Here is a 22,346-nt window from a genome sequence, read left to right on the forward strand (position 1 = left end):
ACAAACCTTAGCAGGAGTGTAGCTGCCTCCTCTCGAGGGACAGGCTGGCTGAGGATCGCTAAGAACCCAGCCCAGAGGCCCAGGCCCGAGGCGTATTTCGGGTGGGCTGTGGCTCGTGTGCCGGTTCGGAGAGTGGCGGTGGATTTCTAACCCTCACAAGAGCAGCTGCAGCCCTGCCAGGGCTCCACCCTCAGCTACAAGGGTTCTTGGGGCCAGGATTTCTCTGTAGTTGAACCATGCAGCAAATAGTGGGGTGAAACAGGTTACATCTGTTCTGCTGCACTCAGGGTGAAGCAAACAGATCTGGGCACCCTTCAGAATCCAATTTCTTCCTACGCCTCTGCCTATAGGGTGAGCAGGGTCCAAAGGTCTGTCCATGAGAGAACGGGCTTTTTTGGCCAGGAGCTGCGGTAAACCTGCCCTGACTTACCTGAGGCAGAGGGAAGCAGCGGGGCCCAGAGACACATGTTCTTCACCCGAGCTCTTCAACAACTGCCTCACTATTTGGTCCTACTCTACCTGCCCTCTCTGCCCCATCTCCTTCCCCTCACTCCTAACAACTGCCCTCTAATTCTAATCTATCCCCTCACCTCTACCACTTACCTGTCCCGCCTACTACCCTTCCAGTGTGTCTCTTGGCCCCTGCTGCAGTTCCACATGCCTCCCTCCCCTCAATCTCCCATATCCAGAGCACCCTGGGTGCCCAGCACTCCCTTTGAGGAGGCTCCTTCTACCCAAACCTGGTTCCCTACAGGCCATCATCTCACGTCAGCTAGGTTGTGGACACCAAGAATCCAGAATTCAGGTTTAGTGTGTAAACCTGAATCCCCTTTCATGCTCCTTGATAGGAGTTCCACATGAGCCAGGGTGGTGAAGCTGGGGCAGGGGAAGAGAGGAAACCAGGCACACATCAGCCAGCCAAGTACTCTAGCAATGAACACTCGTGTGTGCATGTGTAAGATTGCATCTGTGGCCAAGGTCCTTAGAAGGTGGGCCAGCACCCTGTAAACCATGAGGGAAGTTCCAACAGGCTTCTGACTGAGCATCACTCAGGATGCAGGGAGAAGGCGGCCTCTGGGCTTGTCAGGGTTGGAGGGGACCAGGGTTAGAAGACAGGAAAGACCAAGGGGCCGAGGAAAGGGGGCCAGGGCTTCATGTTTGCCCAGGAGAGGGCTCTACTGTCCTGCAGCAACGTCTCACAGCTGGCTCCACAAGTTCTGGCCAGGAGAGAAAGGGGGCACAGGGAGAGAGACAATAATAGGGCCCCCTTGCAGGGGAATGGGAGTGGAATGTGGGGGCTCAGACTTTGCTAACAACTCGGCTGGGAACACCCTGGGCCAGAGGGCTCTGCCTTTCTGAACTGCCAGGAACTGGGGAAGACAGATAAGCCCCGCTCTGGCAGCCAGGGGAGTGCAGCTGGTGTGGGAGGGGAAGTGGAGGTAGAGGTGAAGCTCTGCTGTTGGCTGAAGGGCACTGAACACTACACTGCCTCTCACCTCTACCCCACCAAATACCCTGTGTGTGCTCCACCCCAGGGAGCTGATCCCTGCAGTAATTTCAAATGGCTTCTAAGAAGAGAGGGCCAGCCCTTCCCGATTTCGCCCAGATGGGGCAGGCTGCCCTCCTACTCCTCACAGCACCAAGATGACAAAAACCTAAGACCTACCCCTGCATGAGCCACTGGAGGGGCTGTGGAGGCAGGAGTCCCAAGAAAGTGAGGCAACGGTCAAGGAAATAAATTAATAAATACAGGGGCCCCATGAGGAGCTGCTGGGAAAGCTGCTTCCCCTCTGAGCACTGATCCCTACTATCCACTCCAAGTACGCCCACAGGTTTTGGTGAGTGGAGGAGGGACTACAGTTTGGAAAAGGGGGAGCATTCACTTGGGACAAGCTTCTGAGACTCAGAGTCTGTGTTCCATGCGACGCTCCACAGCTCGAAGCAGCAGCTCTGAGTATTGTTCTAGCAGGGCCTGTGTTTGCTCAGCCCCCACAGCCCCAGGGCTCCCTCCTGGGCTGGACAACACTGCCCCAGCCAGGGCCTCTAGCTCCTGCCGTAGTGAAGAGAAGGTGTTTCTGAGGAGCTGAGTGATGCGACTTTGGTCTGCTGAGGGCGTCTTGCAGCCAGCCACCTGCAACGGGACCCCGGAAGTGAGTTGGAGGAACAGTGGAGGGGCCAGTCAACAGATGTATAATAGAGAGGAGCCCCACCTGGGTCTAGCCTGCCCCCAGATAAGGGACTGCACGCCCAGCTGGCTCCAAGATCAGCAACTATGACCAGAGGCTATGGGATGGAGGTAGACTCTGGGGATAACCCCAAAGGAGGAACCCTTCAGATTATGGCACCATCTACGTCTTGGTAGCAACTCCTCTTTCAAGGCTTGGGCCCTGCTGAACTGTCCCCTATCTCGGTGGGGAGGGGGCAAATAGTTTCTGAATATTAAAAAGGATGCTATTAATAATTACACTGGGACAACAGGCATAAACCGGGATGATCCTGAGCAAACTAGGACACGTGGGCTCTCTACACCCCACCCTCCTGTCTGAGGAAGTCTCCAGTTCTTAGCCAGAAATGACTAATAGGTGCTCAGTTCAAGAGGCTTGGCCTGGCCTCTAACCCACTTGCTTACTCAGAATGTTCTTGATTGCCCCACCCATCCGTCAGTGGAAAAGCCTTATCATTATGTTCTGGAGTCTCAGCTAGCCCTCCTGACATGCTCTGTCTCCCTGTGGTGGGTAACCAACACATACCAAATGGTAGAGCCGCACAGCCTGGCGCACATTGCCCTGGAGCTCTGCCACAAGTTGTTCGCACTGCTCCAGGCTCACTGCTGGTTCTGGGAGGGACAGATTCAGTTCAGGAAGGCCCAGCAAAGCTGCCCTTTCAGGCCTCCCCACCCAGGGGCCGCTCAGAGCAGGAGAGGCCTACCTCCCCACATCACACCCCCTCTACTTGCCCTCAGTCCTTTCCTCTTGCCTCCTTCCTTCCCAACACCCTCCCAAACCACACAGAAAACAAGGTCCAGAGGAAAGAGCCAGCACCAGCCCCAGGGGCCAGAAGGCACTGAAGGGGCAAGTGGGTCACAGGGAGATCATGAAGATTGGCAGGAGTGTCTCACCATCAGGGGTGTGACTTACGGACCCAGACAGGAGCAGACAAGACGATAAACGCCACAGGCTGGATGCACAGAAATAGGGTGGAGCCAGAGAGCGGCCAACAGAGACAGGAGAGAAAGGATGGGGCAGGAGATGAGAGCTGAGGAGCTGTGCACACCTGAGTCCTGGCTCAGGGCTGCCCTTGGCCTGGTGCATTCCATGGGGCTGGGAGTCTTCTCAGGGTGTGGGGGTTGCAAGTTCTCAGGGCCTCGGAAGAGACTGCTGACCGGCAGTTGCTGGGCACATGGGATGTTGAGCCCACGCTGAGCCTGGCACCCTGTCCTAGGTTTGGAAGTGGTACTCTCTCCCAAACAGGCCCGCCTCTCAGATGTACTGTGAGCCTTTCCTAGGCCTGCTGGAGAGCCAGGCTGTTCTGCCTCACCAGGAGCCCGGCCCTTTGTAACAGGTGAGAATGTGGCCAGGGTGGGTCGATCAGGCAGTGGCTTTGGGATGTCAAGGACCAAGTGAGCCCGGGTGGGCAGGGCTAGCTTGCTCAGTGGTGAAACTCGGATGGAGGCAGGAGCTTGAGGTTCGGCCACCAGGCCCAGGTTCTCCCCAACAGAGATGCTGCGGGATATCTTGGCCATAGAACTGGTGGTGGGATTCTGGTAGGAGTGTGGCCGAGACAGCCGCCCATCAGCCTGGGGCAGGGAGCGCAGGCCCTCTTGAGCTTCCATCCCCCGTAAGAGCAATGGGCCTGGTGGAGGGGCCTCATCTGCAGAAGAGACAGAGATATATGCAGGTCAGGTGGTGAGGAAGATGTCCCAGATGCTAATGCTCAGTTCCTTAGGAGCTGCTGTGCCCTGTATATACCCACTTAAGGGACACCCAGTGGCAAGCACAGTGACACATCAAGGCTTCACCTGGCCCTCCTTCCTCTAGCATGCTCAAGTGCACCACATGCCCCGCACCCTGGAGCTGAGCCCACTGGCTCCTCACCCTGTGGCACCAGACTCTGCACAGACTGGGCTTTCTGGAGTCCACCTAAGGAATTGGCTGTAGCCACTCTCTTGGGGGCCCAGCTGCTGTCTGGGTTGAGACGGCGTCGTGGCAACAGCACAGGGGCTGCCTGCTGGGGGCCAGGGTTTCCAGCGTAGGGCTCTGCCTCTGGGGGTGCTCCTGGAGGATTGGCACCATTGCCTCTCAGCTGCTCATCAGAAGCCTGTGGCACCTGGACTGGTCTCGACGTCAGTGCCAGGCTTGAGGAAGATGGGGATGGTTCCCTAGAGGGAGGAAACATAGAAGAAGGCCCAGAGAAGGCTCAGGGCTCCTCCCTGCCAAGATGAGGAGAAGCTCTCACAGCATTAGAGAGGAGCTAGGAGAGAAGGGCAGGCACAAAGCCAGCCAGGCCTGTTGTCCCAAAACTTGGAGTGCAAAATACTATTGGGCATGGGGAGACAGAAGCCTTGGAGAGGAGGGCTGTGTGCTGCCCCAGGGGCAGGATGGGCCTATTGGGAGCACAGGGAGGTGAGGAGAGTCGGAGCTCCTTGCAGGAGAGTGAGAGCTGCTGTGAGGACAGGTACCTGAGTGGGGGTGTCTGCACTTGCAACAGGAATCGTGAAGAGATGCTCCGAGACTCTGTCCTCTCTGGTACTCGGACTGGGCCCCCTGTCAGGGTGACAGAAATCACAAATTGAAGCAAGCCCTTGCCCCAGATTCTACCTCCCCTAGCAAGCAACCCCAGGCCATGGCCTGCCCTTGGACCCTCCCTCTCAGCCAGGCAAGGAGGGGCAAAGGGCAGACTGCAGTGACCAAATGCTGGCCCTCTGACCACACCTGGAGCAGCCCCATTGGCCAGAGTCTCAAAGTGCTGTTTTAGAAACTGCTCCTGGTCTGGGGTGTGGGGGCTGCCTTCCTGCAGCCCACAGGAGCCAGTGCCTCTCTCCTCTTCCTCCTCTTCCTCATCACCCTCAGCTGGCTCTTCAAGGTCTGAGGAAATGCCATCCACACTCAGGGGCTCCGTGCTCTCAGAGTCTGGATGTGGGGGACGGGGAGAGAAGCATCATGCTGCACCCATCTCTCACCAGAGCCTCCACTCCCACCTCAGTCCACTGCATGGTCCTAGCCCTCCCTCAGCACTGCAGCCTCACCTTCATTAGGGTGCTCAGGGCTGGAAAGGCGGCTGCTGCTGAAATCCACAGAGCAGGCACTATCAGGGCTGTGCTTCTCTGAGCCTCTGCTGCCTGGGTACACTCTTCCTAGAGTCCCTCGGGCTGGTGCCTGCACCTGAAACTCACTGCCAGGAAGGCCAGCAGGGGAAAAGAGAGGCAGTGAGCAGGGGTGAGCACTGGCCTCCTGCCTTCCTTCTCCCCCACCTGTGGGTAGGACTGGGGATGAGGCAGTGGTACAGTGGTGGGCAAGCGCTTAGTACCCTGGGGCCAGCCCTCCCCTAACTAAAGAACACTTGGAGGGAAGGGAAGACTGGGGGCTCCATGGCCCCAGAGGTCTGGTGAGGGCAGGATCCTTGCCTGGTATCCAGGGTGGGGCTGTCACTCGGCTCTGGGTAGACAATACCATCTTCAATGGGTGCAGGCTCCAGATCTTGGGCAAAGACCCCTTCCTCTTGGGATAACAATCGGATAAGGTGGGGGCAGGAACAGGGTTGGGAATGCTGAAGCCGAGGGAGATTTTCACTCTGGGAACACACAGAGGGATGTTACTGGGCTTGCTGATGTGAGAGAGGGTCTAGGAAAAGAGATGAAGGTGGGCAAGGATTTAGTGTGCACCAATTCTAGGGGAAGCTGCATACTCCAACTCTGAGGACAGACACCAAGAAGCCAGGCTGGGTTCCAACTAGTGTTCTTGAGCTTCTGGAAGAACTATATTAGCACTATGAGCTGCCAACCTCCAGCCATGACTTAATATCATGAGCCCTCCAGGGAAGCCAGCCCAGGACAAAGGCTACCCTTTGCTTCTCCACCCCAATCACCATATCACACAGCCTAGCCAGCCCTACCCTGACTTTGCAGTTCAGACTACCCGTGTGCCACAGGGACAGAGCAAGCACAGCTGGACCAGTGCTCAGGCCCCAGCTGTTGGTACAAGGCTGGCTAAGGCTGCTTAGAGATCTCTAGGGAGCTGGGAGAAAACTGGCTCACCTGACTGGCATGTGAGGTTTCCGGGGCCTGCTGACCATGCTTCCCAGGACCAGATGGGGTCATGGCCAGCGAGTCCTGGCTAGGGTCCCGAGGGCTTGGGGCCAGTGTCTCCAGCTGCCGCAGGTCCAGCATGGAGCGAACACTGAGCTCCACGCCTGGCTGAGCCCAGCGCCCCCTCCTTCTGGGTCCCTGGTTGGCTGCAGGAGCTGGGTCCAGGAACTCCACCGTCTCCTGTGCCTGGTGTAGGGCAGGGGTAGTAGAGAAGTCACAATAACAATCACATATAGTATCAGCAAACACTCATATATCACTTACTGCATGCCAGGCACCTCACAACGACCTTCTGAAGTAGGTACTATTATTGTCTCTATTTTTACAGATGAGAAAACTGAAGCATAGAGGACTTAAGTAAGTTGTCCAAGTCCCACAGACAGTAAGCGGCCTGCCTGCAGGTTACAGCTCAGGCAGTCTGGCTTCAGAGCTCCTGCTCTTAGCTTCACTCTACGTCCTGTCTTAGAGAACCTTCTGGTCTCAGTCTTCACCTAGTATCACGGACACCTCAGAGCTGGGAGTCTCTAAAAGTCCCCTACTCTGAGAACAGCCCCAACGGGGCCCCCAAGTCCATGCACAGCACCAAGGACAAACCAAGAGCCCAGCCTTCAGACCCCTGGCCTGGTCAGGACACACCAGAGATACCAGGCCACCATCGTCCCGTGGAACTGCTGCTGACGACGGAAGGTGCTGGTGCTTGAAATCTCCACACGGAACAAGGGAGGGCTGGGCTGCCTCGGGGCCTGCTCTGAAAGCCTTCATCCTCCTGCTGGCTACCCTGAAGCAGCCACTCAGTAGGTCCTCTTATGCCCTTTTTCCTCTAACTAACTTTCTGGAAGTTCTGAGCTTACCTCTTAACCTGGGGTCTTTAGAAATCTAGTTTCTCTAGATTTCTGCTCTTTGGATCTTTGATTTTCTTAACTTTAGTCCTAATTGTTCAGCTCAGACACCGCTTTTCTACTCCCTACCTCCACCTCTACCTGTTCTTTGTCCACATTTACTCCCAGGCCCCCAGAAGGCTGAACAAGTGGAACACTTCCCATAGTGGTGACTAACACCTCGCCTGGCCCACAGGAAGGAAATACCTGGGCTTCATCATCCTTAACCTGGGACCAGCCCAGCTGCGCCAACTTCCTGCATAAGACCCTTCCTTGGACACAAGGAGTGGAGCATTTGGGCAGAACCTACACCCAAATGCCTTGCTAGGCCCACAGAGTCCTGCTTTCAACTTCCTTCACCTCTTGAAACCTTGGAAGGGCGTTTTTAACCATAGTGACTCACCCGACTCATCTCCCAGTGGGACAGGCTTCGGGGCAGGGCCAGGCTGGGCACCAAGGCTAGACAGAGACAGACAATCAGAGTGTCTCCTACCCACCCACCCGGGAGCCCTGGCCCCACACCAGCCCATACCCTACATGACCACAATGATGCTTGTTTCCTTAGTTCACACTGTTCTCACCCCCACAGTCCCAGAAAGGGCAAAACTATGCCAACTGGTGCCTGTCTGGCCCCATACCAGACTTCCACAGACCTAGCTCTTTCTTGGTACCCTTGGCAAGGATGGGGAGAGCTGGAAGTTCTTCTTCTTCGGTGCCCTCGTCTTCTCCCTCCTTGTCACTATCTGATGAGAGAGCTGGTCCAGCAGAGAGCTTAGATGGGGCCTCGTGCCTGAGTCCAAGACAAGGGGAGAGGAAACTCAGTAGGGGAAGAGGCCAACATCATGGGTCTATGTGTGAGAAACAGGTGTTGGGAGATACAGAGTTGCTGAATGGCAGATACAGAGCAAAGAGGAAGGGAGTGAGATCACAGCGAGCAATCTGGATGCCCACCCACCACATGCCCATATCCCATACTCTCTTCTCACCGGTTGGGTCCAGCAGCCCTTTGGGGAGAGGATGGTCCTTGCTGCTTGCCACCTCGCTGACGCTGGCGCAGCTCAGCCAGACGCTGCCTCATGCTGATGGTCATCTCAGAGCTCAGGCGCCACACGAATATGCAGCTGGGGAAGAGCCACAGAGTTGGGTTAGGAGCGGTAGGGTAGGACTCTGGTGGTGGCAACACCATTATTACCCCTTCTCCATGGGCTGGCAAGGAAACCAGAGCCACCCTCTAGAGCCAGTCAGGCCCAGCCAAGAAATATCTCTGTTCAGCCCTACTTCCCAGAGATATCACTGAAGTGAGGAGAGGGGAAGGAACGGGGTGTTTGTGGCACAGAGGAAGAATGTGTGTCTCAGGGAAGCTGGCTTCTGCTCACCTGTCCCCTGATACAGAGATGAGATGTTTGCAGTCATTACTAAACTTCATGCCAGTGACAATCTCTGTGAAGAACAAAAAATATGGCCTATGAGCCACCCTCAAGTCCCAGCCAAGCTTCTGTCCCAACAGTGGAAGTGGGGGCTGGTTGGAGTAGAAGAGCACGCAGCTCTGCTGGGTCCCACGAAACTAAGTGAAGAGTAAAGTTCCAGGGGTACAGTACTGGGGCTATACTCACCTGAGTGGCCAAACATGGTGGCCACGCACTCTCCTGAAGAGAAGTCAAAAATGGAGAGGTTCTTGTCAGAACAGCTAGTGGCAATGTAGATCCCTGAGGGGTCTGTCTGCACCTGAGGAGTGGGACACACAACTAGAAGAGGATGGGAAGCACCAGACCCTCTCCACGTAGCACCCCTGTTCTCCGCTTCCCTAGCTGGTGCCCATCCTACTGGGCCCTTACCTTAATCAGAGTGCCATCCTCACCCTGTGACCCTTTAAATAGCTTCTTCTGCTTCCCACTGCTGATGTTAAAGATCCTGTAATGAAACACACTCTCATTCACATGAGGAGGAGGTCACAATCAAGCACACCTAGATGGTAGAAACGTCAGCATTCACTCCCAGCCCTGTTTTCTCTGGGAGCCACTCCCCAACACCAAAGGGGCTACAGCCTCTTGGGTGAGGCAAAGTACTCATTCTGTAGGCTGAAGGGAGCACAAAGTCCTGGACAAAAAGATAGACATGTGGACTGAGCTGCCTAGAGCTGACCCCCTCGGACATGAAGGAATGTGGTCAGATGGTCTGAGAAGGGGATGCCCACCGAATATTTCGGTCCTGGCAGCCGATGGCCGTGTACTTCCAGCTGGGCTCCACATCCATGTCATAGAGGGTCGTCTTCCGTACCACGTGATGTGTCCGTGTAAACTGTACTCCATCTCCAGACTGCAGGGGACAGACCCTGCATCCAAATGCCTCACCAGGCCCAGAGAGCCCTACTTTTACCTCCCTTCACCTCTTGCAACCTCAGGTAGGGGAATGGTAGAGACCCCCACTGTGCCCCTCCCCAACCCGCTGCTCATGCAGGGAAGCCCCATAGCCTCACCTTCTGAGCAGTGCGGAAGTAGATGCTCTTGTCTGCTCCACAGCTGATCATGCGGACTTGCCCATCGCTGGCTATGAAGGAGGGGGGCCTAGCTGTTCCCACTGCTGTCACCACAAGGGGGGCCTGCCTTTCCTCTGCTTTCCCTCCATATGTTCCCCTTATCGAGCTACTCTACATGGCTGGGACAACCAATTACATCAGAATGCATCCCTCCAAAGCTAGGCTTTCCTTTCTCCCCATCCTCAGCCAACCTTGTTGGCTCTGGGTCCCCTGGACTGTGAGTCTACATTCCACTTGTCTTCCCATCCAGCCCCGGGCCTCCCAGCTGCTGTCCAACACTCCTCTGTGACTGGCACACCCATCTCACGGCGGCAGGTGGCAGTGGGGGTGGGGGATGTTGGTGGTAGGTGACAGAACGCGTCTCAAGTGCCCTGCCCCACCTGCAAACTTCACAGCCGTAATGGAGGATGAGTGCTCGTCCAGTGTCTGCTGTAGGCTATACTCCCGTCCAGCATCCAGCACGTGGATCAGCCGGTCCCGGCTCGCTGATGCTAGTAGCTTCAGACCTGGGGTTGGAAGAACTCCATCAGCCCACGACTGCCCAGACCAGGTCCCTATCTGGGCCCAGCAAAGAGGCCTGCAAGCACTGAACCCCATATCCCTAAGCCAAGTGAACCATGGAGTAGGGATGATATTGTTCTCCTCAAAACCCACAAAGACACCAAATGATCCAACGATTTTCAGTCCCACATCCAAGAGCCAGGATAGATATAAGTGGCACTAGCAAGACTGGAGGAGCCCTGTACCATTCTGAACCTATCCTGTACCATTCTGGGCTAGGTACCAGGCATCCTCCTTACCTGTGTCTGGCTTAGAGTACTCCAGGCATAGAATTTCCGAGTCATGGGCCTCCACCTTCAGCATCTCACTCAAGGACTGCAGCTCGTGCACCCTGCAAAGATAAGGAGAGGAGGAAAGAGGTCATTGCCAGGCTGTACGAGGAGAGACTCACCTGCTTCCCTCTCCTATATCTTCTCCTCCAACCTTTTAAAAATTTACTTGTATTCATTTTTGAACTTTTAGACTTAGAGAAAAGTCGCACTGACTACAGAGAGTTTCCATATTTCCTTTACCCAGCTTTCCCTAATTTAACATCTTACATAACGAAAGTTCAATTACTAGAACCAGGAAATTTACATTGGTGCAATACTATTAATTAAAGGCTTTATTTGAATTTCACCACTTTTTCCACAATGTCCTTTTTCTAGATCCAAGATCCTATCCAGAGTCCAAATTGCATTTAGTTGTTACTTCTCCTTAGTCTCCTGGAGTCTCTAACAGTTTTTCAGTCTTTCTTTATCTTTCGTGACCTTGACACTTTTGAAGATTATTGTTCAGTTACTCTTCATATGTATCTCAATTTGAGTTTGTCAGATGTTTTCTCATTATTGGACCAAGTTTATACATTTTTGGCAAGAATAAAAAACAATGCTGTATCCTTCTTATCCACACATATGAGGATATAACCTGGATCACTTGGTTAAGATGGTTTCTGCTGGATTTCTTTGTTGTAAAGTTATATTTCCCTTGTTTATAATAAATATCTTGTTCCTCAATCTTTTTGAGTCAAACTTTCCTACAGCTCTGACCTTGGGGACCTAAATCCCCCAGCCTGCGCCATGGGAGGCAAAGTCAGTACCCAATCCAGGCCTAGCATTACCTAAGTGTGCCCATACGGTCCCCTGAAGCTAGATGCTGTCCATTGGGGCTGATACACACAGAGCGGATGCCTACACGGGGATCCATCAGGGACCCATCAGCTTTGTCTCCTCCAGGCAGCTCAGTGTCCAGCAGGGCCTGAGTGTTCCCATCCACATAGATGATCTTAATGAGGTCCTATGAGCAGGTTAGGAGAAGACATGGATAAGCCAGGCCTGATCCAGTACAGCTGCAAGGGGAGAGAAATGCTGGACAAGATAAACCCTTGGCTCACAGAGCCTGGCCAAATAAGAGCTGGAGGATCAAGGCCTGGGGACCCAGTTCCTGAGAAGGAAGTGTGAAGGTTGAGGGGATGGGGGTATTAAATGTGGAGTGAGGGCCCTAAGGCCTCAGGGCTCACATTGCTGAGGATGTTTCGGTGCAGGGTGGAGCCATGTACCCCGGAACTCTCTGTGTTCCACAGGCGAATGGTGTTGTCCGAGGAACAAGTGATAAAGGAACTGGGAGGCAGGCAAGCCTGGTTACTGTCCTTCACTTCAGGATAGACCTGAAGAGGCAGAGGGATCAAAGTCAGATCTGTAGTTAGGGAACATCCCTTGGAGATGGAAGGGAATGAGATAAAAGAGATAACACTGGCCAAGACTTAGCCCAGTGTCTGCCATATAGTAAGCAAGCCATAACTATTAGATACTCTTCATAATCACCAAGGGGAAGCACATTAACCAAGCACCTACTATGTACCAGGCACTCTTCTATGTCTCCCACTTACATTATTTCATTTAATTTCTTAGAACAATTAGATTAATCAGGTACATCATTTTAAAGCTGAGGAAACTGAGGCTCAGTAACTTATTGCAGATCACTCAGCCCAGGACAAGGCAAAGCTAAGGATGGACAGGGGCACACTGAGATATATAAGCACTAAAATTCAAGCTCAATCCTCAGGACCCATTTGAGGATATGCAGATATACAAGGATGTTGATGGAGAAACAAGGAGGCAGCAGGAGCTTAACATCATACTTGTGGATGCCCGCTTTCCATCCTCACAATGGTATCCCAGCAAACCTGGTCAGTCTCAAGCAGCCCAGCCCACATACCTCCACACTCCAGACGCAGGAGGAATGATACAGAGCCGAGTACACCTTGCCCACTTTCTTGGGGTCCCTCACGTCCCAAACATAAATGCTGTGGTCGTTGTATACACAAGACAGCCAGTGATTAGTAGGATCAAAGGTCAAGGCAATGGTGTCTGGATACCTGGCATTGGTCACTCCAGAGAAGAGGCGACTGTGGAGAAGAGAACAGGGCAAATTGGTGAGTGAGAAGGTGATGAAATGGGGGATTGGAGGGAATGAAAAAAGAAGTCAACCACAAAGGAAGGAGCAGAGCATAGGGAGCCTTCTCCAGACCTGCAAGTTTGGAAGCAGCTGCTTGAGAAAGAAAAAACGCAGCCCCTGACAGCCGTCAGCTGGAAATTGACCCGGCACCAGCTGCTGGGCCATGGTATTCTCCTAAAGAACACGTTACAGAACACCACCATCAGACAACGTAACTCTGTGGCCACGACAGAGAGACACAGAAACAAGACTACTCTATAACCACTTTTGAGCAGAGATAAACCCAAGATCACTGTACAAACCACAAAAATGACTGGGCATCACTCTTTCTCCTCTATCACAATTGACTGCTGCTTCTTTACCAGTTACAGCTTAGCCTCAGACTTTTCCTTCCACCTTTTAAATAAAAATTAAGATGTCCAATTGTAGAACTGTCTCCTCTTCTCAATAGCATCCAACCAGAGCAAAACTTCAATCCCTTGAACCATTCCTAAAATATCAAACACAAGCCCCAATCTTAAATAAGCCCCTCCTAACACCCACTTACTGAGACATGCCCCAGTTCCCCACAGTGTATGGTCTCCTTGGCTGCAAAAAGAACCAATAAACTCAAATTTGTTCACCTACAGAAGCGTTTCTGGTAACCTTTGGGGCATCAATCCACTCTTCCCCTTGTTCCCTGAAGCATGCCACGGAAGGCTGGGTGCAGGGAGAGGCTCTGAATGGAGGTAGGGGGCCCACGAAGCTCACCTGGCCTCAGTGACACTGGCAATGTCTGTCCCCAGAGCATGGGGCCGGGGCAGGGTGCTGAGGAAATGCAGGTTACAGGGGTTGAAGAGGCGAACGGTACCATCAGCACAGCCACAGAAAATGTAGTCTTGGCTCACAGAGATGCAGTGGGCCACAGTGGTCTGCAGGCAGAGGGGTTCAGGTCAGCAAGGGCGACCAGCCCAAACCCTCCTCAACAGTCACCTGCCAAGAGGAGAGACCAGCCAAGGCATGGACGAGGGAAAAACAGCCCAGCTGCTCTGGACTGAGCCCCTCAGCTGTTAGCTAAAGATGCCCCTCCCTCCAGCAGCAGGTGGCCAGAGGGCCCACAGCCACATGCAGTTGGGGGATGGGAGTCACAGACCCTTCTAAGGCACTAGAGGTTTTGGCAAAGAGGGCAAAGTGGGAAAAGCCCAGCAAAGAGAAAGAAACAGCATGAGAAAGAGAGGAGGTTCTAGGCACCACTTACTGTGAAGGTGTCTGTGTTCTGAGCAGAAGAGGAAAGCAGGGGAAAGACAGACAGAAAGAGAGCAGAGAGGAGGCAGTTATACCGATCTCCATGGGCTGAAACTGGGCCAAGCTCTGGCTCCCCCAAGCTTCTCTCTCCTGGGGTCCCCTCCTGCATGCATGAGGGCCCAGCCCCTAAAGTGGAGCCACAGGCATCAGTTTCCCTGAGCTGAGACTGGGCAGCCCCTGCCCACTGAGGCAGAGGTACTTACTCTCAGCTCCACCCACTTATCCAAAAGCCTCCGGTCACTGAACTCGCACAGCAGCCCGGAGGACGTGATGCAGAAGGTACTGTCTGCCTTCTTCCCTCGGCCACAGGCCACGTCTGTGAACAAGTTGTTCCGTAGCTCCCCCAGCAGCCCCGAGCGGCCCAGCAGGGGCACAGTGGCATTCACCTGTTGAGACAGACCACTGTTGCACACCCATCCACCCCAGAGCCTGGCCCTGGAAACCAGGCACTAGGGAGAGGGAAGATAAGCAGCAAGCGCCCCCTTGCTCTGAGATGCCTCCTGGGCCCAGACAGCATCTGGCTCAATCAGAACTTCTGTATGGCTGCTGAGCAAGCAGAGAGAGGCCCCAGAGCAGCAGGGTCTCCTGGGGTGGGCTGGGCAGGCCCTGGCCCTGGTGGCTACCTCTAGACTCAGCATCTCACCTTTGAGGTCTTGCTGTCATCGAGGTACCAGAATTTGATGTGCCGGTTGCCTGCAGTGACAAAGTAACTGCAATCTTCAGAGAAGGACACTGCCGTCACCCGACTGGACACCTTATTGGAGGCTACCACGACGTTTTTCTGGAGGGCAAGCCAAAGGAAGAATCAAGGGTCTGCCTCTTAGGGCTAAGAAGAAAGAGGCTCTGAGGATGGAGGAGGGTTAGAGAGGATTTGTATTTGAAAAAATGTTTCTTTCCAGGATTTTCTGGTCAGAAAAAGAGGGGAGGGAGGAGAATCCCTTTCCAGAGGAGTTGAAGAGATTCATTTTCTCTGGAGGTCCTCGAAGACACAAATCTAGCCCCTTTCTACCAAGATGCTTGGCTACACAGTTGCTCTTTTCTGCTTCAGATCATTTTCTAGAATGAGACTGAGATCAGCAAGGTGGAGTGAAGGGGCTCAGGTCAGCAGCTTCCTGGCTCCCCAACTGGCCCTTGGACCCCCAGGAGGCTGCCAGGCCAGCCCACCCAGCCCACTTACCTTCCAGGCCCAGACGTTGACGATCATGTCATGCTGGTAGCCCACGGAGACAATGTACTTGGCACTAGGGGAGAAGGCCACACAAGCCACACCATACTTATGCTCCTGCAGCTCTGCCACCTGGCTGTGCTCAGCCACATCCCAAACTCGCACGGCAGGCATGTGCCCACTCTGCAGGGAGGCAAGAACTGGAAGTGAGGGTCAGAGGCATACAGCCTCTCCTAGGCTTTCAGTGTGGGGGCCCCCACCCCAGCAGCTACTGGATACAATCTCTCTAATAGCTTCCCAGGCCAAGAGTCAGGCTCAGAGTGCTATACAGGGCAAAGGCATAGAGGAAACATGATAAACACTTCAGGACCACAATGATTAGCAGGGAGAAAATGGCCCCAGGTTTTGCTCACTATCTCTAGGTGAGGGTTGGCACCTCTGTATTTGTTCAAGGCTCCCTGAGTGATTCTGACGGGCAGTCAGGGTTGAGAACCAGTTCCTAGCACTCATGCCTACTTCTGCCCCCCAGCTTGCCTTCCTCTAAGACTAAGGTAGAGGTATTCCTCATGGGCCCAGCAGGGGGCCTCCGGGGATAAGGAATATTTTAAGGCAGTAGTTTTCAGAGTGCTTCCCAAACCAGCAGAATCAGCATGTTTGGGAATTTGTTAGAAATGCAAATTTTGGGGTCCAATCCCAGACCTGTAAAATCAGAAACTCTGGGGGTAGGCCCAGTAATGTGCACTTTAACAAGCCCTCCAGGTGATTCTGATACACACTAAAGTTTAAGAATCACTGTTCTAAGGTACAGCAAAAACCAGGATTTGGCGTCTGTTCAGGAAGCGAGGATGGTAGCAGCCTAACCAGGCGTAGGATTGTAGCTCTCTGCTGAGGCCAGGCAGCCCCCGCTTCAAAGTAATGCAGCCCCCTTCCCTTACTCACCTCTCCGGTGACCAAGTATTTGCCATCAGGGGAGAAGGCAAGGGCAGTGATGGTTTTCCTGCAAGAGATGAGGAAGGTCAGAGGGGTACTGGCAGCCTGCCCTAAGCCTGGCCCCCTTATAGTCCCCTCAAAAGGTGAGACCCACAGACATCAATGGCACATTTGGCATTTCCCTATCTGGCCCTGGGGCCCAACCAGGTCCCAACCCCCAAAGCCATAGAGACCCCAGACAGTGCCCTTCTCAGAGCCCCTAGGAGGAGGAGGTGGCCCTGACCCGTTTACCTGGAACTGTTGAGGATGTGGTGCTGTTTGTGCTTCCGGGGATTGAACAACACAACCACGCACCTGGGGAGATGAGTGAAACAACAGATTTAGTACCAAACCACAGCTCCCCCAGGAGCTCCCAGGCCACCTGGAAATCCCGGGCCCCCAGCAGAGGGAACTGGGTAGAGCAAGCTCAGAGGGGCGGCACTTGCCACGGAGGGCAACTGACTGCTTTCTCCTGGCAACCTGTTCTTCTTGCTTCCTTTCCCCACCCACAAGGGCCTATCTCTGCAGTCCCATGAAGGTAAAAGGGATCCCTGGAAGCCTATCCCCACCAGGTCCCTAAGCACCAGCACCATCTCTGGTCATATCCACAAAGGTTAGCAGGGACCCAGGCCTTCCCTCTGCCCTTGCACATAGTCCAGGAAGGGTGCAGGAGGGAAGACTACACATGACTGGGGCAAAACAGTCCAGTTCACAGGCTTGGAGTGACACGTGCGTCACGCATTTGTGTTCCAAGGGTGGCTGAGGCCTCTCACGTGTGCGCCCATATGTGTACTTGGCAGGAGCTGGTCCCCTACATCCTCCAAGCATCAGATGAAGGAGGGAGTTGGAGGCAGGCGGCCAGAACTGCAGGGAGGCTCAGTAAGACTGGGGGGTTAGGGTGGGGAGAGAGAACCTGAGAAGGCCTGGGGAAGCCTATTCAGTGCCTCGGAGCTCCTGGGCCCAGCCCTGAGAACCCCTGGCCCCAGAAAGCCTGAGAAGGGCCCTCTAGACTGCCAAAAGGCACTCAGGAACTCCACGTGCCATGCAGAGAAGGGTGAGAGTACTCTCTCCATCCAGGCGGCAAGGCTGGATGGGATCAGGTTCAGATTCACTTTCCAGAGGCAACTCCAGAGAGGAGGCCAGGAGGTAGGAGTCAGAGGCAAGAAGCCAGAAGCCGTAGCTAGGCAATGGTCCCCTCAGGCTCCCTGTCTGTCAGCAGGCCTGGGTGTGTTGCTCCTTCTGCCTCACCACTTCATCAGCACTCTAACTAGACGACAGGAGCAAGTGTGGAGACTGCTACACCAGGTAAGAGGATGGGAAGAGAATGAACAGAGGGCTAATGTTCCCCAGACCCAGCCTTGTTTAGCGGGAAACGCAGTGCTTAGTAGAAACTTGAAGCGAACGCAGGTACAAGCTGCTAGTGAGTGCTTAGCATCTCAGGCTCAATAAACCACTTCAATATGCAAATTCCACAGGTAATCACTGGGGATGCTGGGATCTCTGAGGTATACCAGATATGCCCAGAACTGCCAGCTGACTAACAGCCTTGGGATTCCTGGGTCACATCATCTTTTCCTCTAATTCCTTCCCCCAGTTCCTACCTCACTGTTCTCTTTCTCCTTCTCTCTCCATCTCCTAATCTTGCCTTGATCTCCTTTCCTCATTCCTTTCTCCTTTCTCTTTATACCAACTTCCAGTCTCCTGTTTCCCTTCCAGAATGCCACATCAGGAGAGGCCCTGTGGCCTAGTGATTAAGTTCAGCGTGCCCCACTTCGGTGGCCAGGATTCAGTTCCTAGGTGCAGATCTACACCACTCATTAGCAGCCATGTTTTGGCAATAACCCACATATAAAATAAAGGAAGGTTGGCACAGATGTTAGCTCAGGGCAAATCTTCCTCAGCAAAAAAATAAAATAAAATAAAAAATATATATATAAAACAAAAATCAGATGGCTTTGGAAACTCTGTGCCCCATCACTCTCCCTCTCCCCTCCCAAAACACACACATACATCCACGCACACTTGCCCAACTTCTGTTAAGGGCAGTCCAGGATACAGAGAGCCTAATTCCTTCAAAACAGATAGACTCATAGAAACTTAGAGCTGGGAAGAAGGATGGGAGGAATTAAATGCACTGTGCTAGATAACTTTAAAGATCACCTGGTCCAACCCTCCAAAATTTTGAGATGAGGAAACCTAGGCTCAGAAACCCAGGCTCTTATAAAGAGCAGGGCCAGGACTCACAAGTCTTCTGACTCCCAGTGCTCTTTCCATCAAATATGTGTGCACCTCTGATCTCATCACGTCACCCGTTGCTGAAAATCCCTGGGAGCTTCTAGGACCAAACTCCTCCAAGTTCCCATGAAGGCCCCAGGTGGTGTGAGCCCTGTCCACCCTCCAGCCTCACCCTGCAAAATGCTCCAACCACATTCTTTCACTCCTTTTAACTTGCTATGTTCCTCCCAGTCCAAGGTCTTTGCAGAAGCCGTTTCCCTTGTCTAGAACATTCTTCCCTCACTTTTCCAACTAGTTAACCTTTAGTCCTCCTCTTTCAGATCTCAGGTCAAATGGCCTCAGTATATGCTCTCAGAACACAGTTGTATCAATCTTTTGTAACATTTACCAAAATTGCAATTTTACATTTATTTTTTATTATCTCTCCCTAGACTGTGCATTCCGTGAGGGTGGGAACTGGACCTGGTCTTGCTCACTGCTCTGTCTCCTGTGACTAGCAGAGTCTGGCCCACTGCAGATGTTCAAGAACCATTTATTGAAAGGAGGAATGCCTCCCCTGGTTCACAAGCTTGGTCCTGGTGGGGCATCAGGAAGCCCAGCTGTCCTCCCTACTCCATGCCCCACCTGTCTTCTACAGAAAGGGGCACCGAGGACCTGTGGATCCTCAGAGGCAGTGTGGGACAGTGGGAACATTGTGGGCTCTGGCGTCAGAGACCAGGGTTTGAGTCCTTGTTCTGCCATGGACAGCTTTGTGAGCCTAGGTAAGTCACAAGCCTGTTTCCTTATCTGTCAAAAAGGAGACACTTGGATCTAGATCATAGGACTTCTGTGGACTAAATGATTTTTTCTCACACAGTAGGAGCCATAACAAATGGCATTTTTTAATATTGCTACTCCTGGAGCATGGAAAGGAAGCTGAAAGGGGGCTCCTGGCAGTGGGGAACGAGGTACCAAGGGACTGTGTCAGGTTCTTCCTTTGGAAAAATGGAGGTGAGTCCTGTTAGGATCTGAGTAACGGTAAAAACTTTAAAGGAGGCCTTATTTTTTGTTCTGGAAAGGAGCCAAAAAGGAAAGCTGGGTTAAGTTTGGATAAAAGAAAATATCTACATCTTCACTCACTCAGGAGATGATAAGCTTGGAAGGTAGCAAGGAAGGGGAAATGTTGAGAAACTACCTCAAGTGTCTAGGACAGCAGCACAGAAAAGTACGGAAAGATAACAGAAGTGACATCTCCTGGCTAAGGTGAAAAGCACCACACAAGAGTTTCAATGAACCCTAAACATGAAGGCTTCTACTTCCTGTAGTAACTGGTCTACTGCTCTTCACAGGGTGGGGCAATAATAAGAGTTACCATTTCCCAAGCACCTTCTATGTAGCTAGGCACTCTGCTAAGCACCTTAGATATCTGGTCTTAGCTAATCCTTACAACAATCTTGTGACGCTGGTACAATTAGCCCCACTTTAAGATGGAGAAATGAGTTCAAAGCAGTAAAGTCATTTGCTCAAAGCCGTTCAGCTAAAGCAAAATAGAGCCAGGAATCCAACAGCAGTGCTCTAAGAAAAGCAGAGTGGAGCGAGTGGGGGAAAGACGAGAACACTGAAGTTGAAGAGGAGACTTGAAAAATAGGAAGTACACTTACCTAATGCACAGGGTGCTAGGGCAGGAGCCTCTGAGAAGAGGGAAAGAAGGCTGGGGCACTTTGAGGGGAAAAGGATTTAGGCTACAGAATTTTTGGAAATCAGAACAAGATGCATGAAAATTACGGCAGTTATAGTTCAAAGTTCATGGATTTAGATATTTAGATTTTAATACTTCATTTAGGGTGTGAAAAACAATCCCCACCAGGCCTGCCACCATCAAGAAGAGCCCAGCAAGTTCTTGGGCAAACTGATGTTTTCTGAGCCTTCTTGCTATCTGTGCTGCCCTACTGAGGAGGCCCTCTGCAGGCTCATCTCTCTAGCAATGACTTCTAGTCTGAGTGGTTACAGGCTACCCAGGCTTTCTGATCAGCCACAGCTAAACCATGGCAAAGAGCTTCAGCTGAGAGCTGATCTGACATGAACTGACTCAATGGATATTCTGGCCAGCCACACTACAAATCCAGAAAAAGTAGGTGATGAGGGCTCTATTGTAAGCTTTTGAGCATTTCTTTAAACCCATCATCCTAAAGCAGCATCATTACCTTTCAAGCGCAGTGCATCAGACTGCTTAAAACACTTTCCAAGTCATTTCACACAAATTCTGAATTTTGCTGGGCCACCACATCTTGTTTCCTCCTTCCTCTAAGTTTGACTACATGGTAGAAGGACAAGGGAGAGCAGCATGTGTGCGTAAAAATACAATGTACATAGAAAGATGACTGGCTATGGGGCAACTCTTTCCTTCTCTAATACCCCGCAACACACCCCCAGTATCGATGGGAAAATTCTCGAGTGTGGCATGGAAGAGTTAAGCAAAGGAGGGAAACACACAGAGGCAGGCCCTTAAGCTGAAATTTTTACTTCTAATTATTCAAATTTAGAAACCTTCCAACACAGAGAAAAAGAGAGAAAGAGACCAACCCATGGTCACAGCTCCACTTGTAGGACAATAATGCAGATGTTAAAGTGAGGGCAGAAGTTGGAAAGACATTCAAGGTTCCCCCAGCTCCTTGAGGTCCTCCCAAGAGAAGAGAGCTCATTATCACTGATGTAGCAGCCTCTTCAGTCTTCTCTGACCTTTGAGTAAGCCCCTCAGTCTGCTAGGAGGGGTGGGTGGGGCACAGTTTGCATCAATCTTTGGCCCTCTGCCTCCAGATCCCTTGATCCTGCCCAGCACAGCAGGCAGTCATCTTCACATGCCCTTGCAGCAATGCTGGCTGAAACCCTCAATACGACAAAGGCGGGGCTGGCCCAACGGGCTGAGTCCCGTAATTCAGAACCCCAGGGTACATGTGCGTGAGGCTTCAGTCCCTCGGGACCTCTGCCCGGAGGTCACAAGGTGGAGCACCAGTACCAGGTGCTGGGCCCACTGCCCAGGAACTTCTCTCAAGGAGGAAGGGCCGAGCCCTCGACAGCCCTCTTCCCTGGACAAGTCCAAGCCTGCTGCCATCACGAAGAGCCCGGCATTCCCACAGGATCCATCTCCTACCACTCTCCATCCTCCAGAAAGCAGAAACAAATGAACCTTGGGATGAGCAACGAATACAACAGCACAGTGGGGAGCAGAGACCCTGTACCCTATTTCTTCCTCAGACCAGGTAAAATCAGGTGACTCACAGAGGCACACCAAAGGTCCTTCAAGCCTTACTCAAACGTCTACCTCTAGCCCTATTTGACATCACAACCCTACACCCCCTACATTCCCTATTCCCTTTCACTGTTTATTGCTTATACTTTTTTCCAAAGCACACACTAACTTATAATATTTTATAAAATTTACTTTTTTTGGTGGGGGAGATCTATCTTTATCGTTAGATTCCTAGCTCTGTGAAAATAGTATTTCTGTCTGTTTTGTCTACTGTTACATCCCCAGGGCCTAGAAAATAGGCACCTAATAACTCTTTGTGAATCAGTAAATAAATCTTTAAGTCACTATAGCTCCCAAATCTCAAAGCCCTGACTGCCGAGGAAGTCAGGCCCCAGGGCAGGTCCATGGTTCTCCCCTGCCTTAGGCTTTTAGGACTCACTGATGCTGAGGGCAGTGTAATGATGAAAAGAACAAGAAAACTGGGGTCAGGCAGACCTGTCTGCTAACATACTGTGTAATCTTGGACACATTCCTTAACTTCTCTGAACCTCAGTTTCTTCATCAGTAAAACAGGAATGACAATATCTACCTCACAGAATTGTTGTGAGAACTGAAGAACATAATGTGCAAAGTCATCAGCATGGTGTTCCTAGCCATCTTCTTGAAGAGTACTCTGGTGCAGCAATAACAATGAAAGGGCTATCCAAGGGTCTGCAATTGAAACAGGAACCCCGACTATGATATCCCAT

General features: G+C 52.4%; 1 protein-coding gene across 7 annotated transcripts in view; it reads right to left on the bottom strand.

The window, feature by feature from the left end:
• Window positions 1–226: 226 nt before the first annotated feature.
• Window positions 227–22,346, bottom strand: part of MAPKBP1 (mitogen-activated protein kinase binding protein 1) — a 51,713-nt gene continuing 29,593 nt past the window's right edge. For 3 of the 7 annotated variants that reach the window (XM_070503346.1, XM_070503367.1, XM_044765103.2), the window contains 29 exons: window positions 16,386–16,448; window positions 16,104–16,161; window positions 15,177–15,347; window positions 14,643–14,780; window positions 14,203–14,385; window positions 13,953–13,970; window positions 13,466–13,626; window positions 12,476–12,665; window positions 11,778–11,924; window positions 11,379–11,554; window positions 10,519–10,610; window positions 10,099–10,224; window positions 9,659–9,729; window positions 9,377–9,498; window positions 9,018–9,093; window positions 8,796–8,907; window positions 8,559–8,622; window positions 8,169–8,303; window positions 7,836–7,972; window positions 7,586–7,641; window positions 6,254–6,490; window positions 5,624–5,790; window positions 5,246–5,391; window positions 4,932–5,129; window positions 4,679–4,763; window positions 4,095–4,378; window positions 3,274–3,870; window positions 2,751–2,836; window positions 227–2,131 (listed from right to left, as the gene is read on the bottom strand). In XM_070503346.1, the coding sequence (XP_070359447.1) occupies window positions 1,904–2,131; window positions 2,751–2,836; window positions 3,274–3,870; window positions 4,095–4,378; window positions 4,679–4,763; window positions 4,932–5,129; window positions 5,246–5,391; window positions 5,624–5,790; window positions 6,254–6,490; window positions 7,586–7,641; window positions 7,836–7,972; window positions 8,169–8,303; window positions 8,559–8,622; window positions 8,796–8,907; window positions 9,018–9,093; window positions 9,377–9,498; window positions 9,659–9,729; window positions 10,099–10,224; window positions 10,519–10,610; window positions 11,379–11,554; window positions 11,778–11,924; window positions 12,476–12,665; window positions 13,466–13,626; window positions 13,953–13,970; window positions 14,203–14,385; window positions 14,643–14,780; window positions 15,177–15,347; window positions 16,104–16,161; window positions 16,386–16,448 (4,324 nt within the window). In that variant the 3' untranslated portion in view covers window positions 227–1,903. Of the gene's footprint in view, window positions 2,132–2,750; window positions 2,837–3,273; window positions 3,871–4,094; window positions 4,379–4,678; window positions 4,764–4,931; window positions 5,130–5,245; window positions 5,392–5,623; window positions 5,791–6,253; window positions 6,491–7,585; window positions 7,642–7,835; window positions 7,973–8,168; window positions 8,304–8,558; window positions 8,623–8,795; window positions 8,908–9,017; window positions 9,094–9,376; window positions 9,499–9,658; window positions 9,730–10,098; window positions 10,225–10,518; window positions 10,611–11,378; window positions 11,555–11,777; window positions 11,925–12,475; window positions 12,666–13,465; window positions 13,627–13,952; window positions 13,971–14,034; window positions 14,126–14,202; window positions 14,386–14,642; window positions 14,781–15,176; window positions 15,348–16,103; window positions 16,162–16,385; window positions 16,449–22,346 lie in introns of those variants that run through there. The other 4 variants (XM_014857343.3, XM_044765101.2, XM_070503360.1 and 1 more) reach the window with 3 other exon arrangements.

Source organism: Equus asinus, chromosome 2 (genome assembly GCF_041296235.1).
Source record: "Equus asinus isolate D_3611 breed Donkey chromosome 2, EquAss-T2T_v2, whole genome shotgun sequence".
NCBI lineage: Eukaryota > Metazoa > Chordata > Mammalia > Perissodactyla > Equidae > Equus > Equus asinus.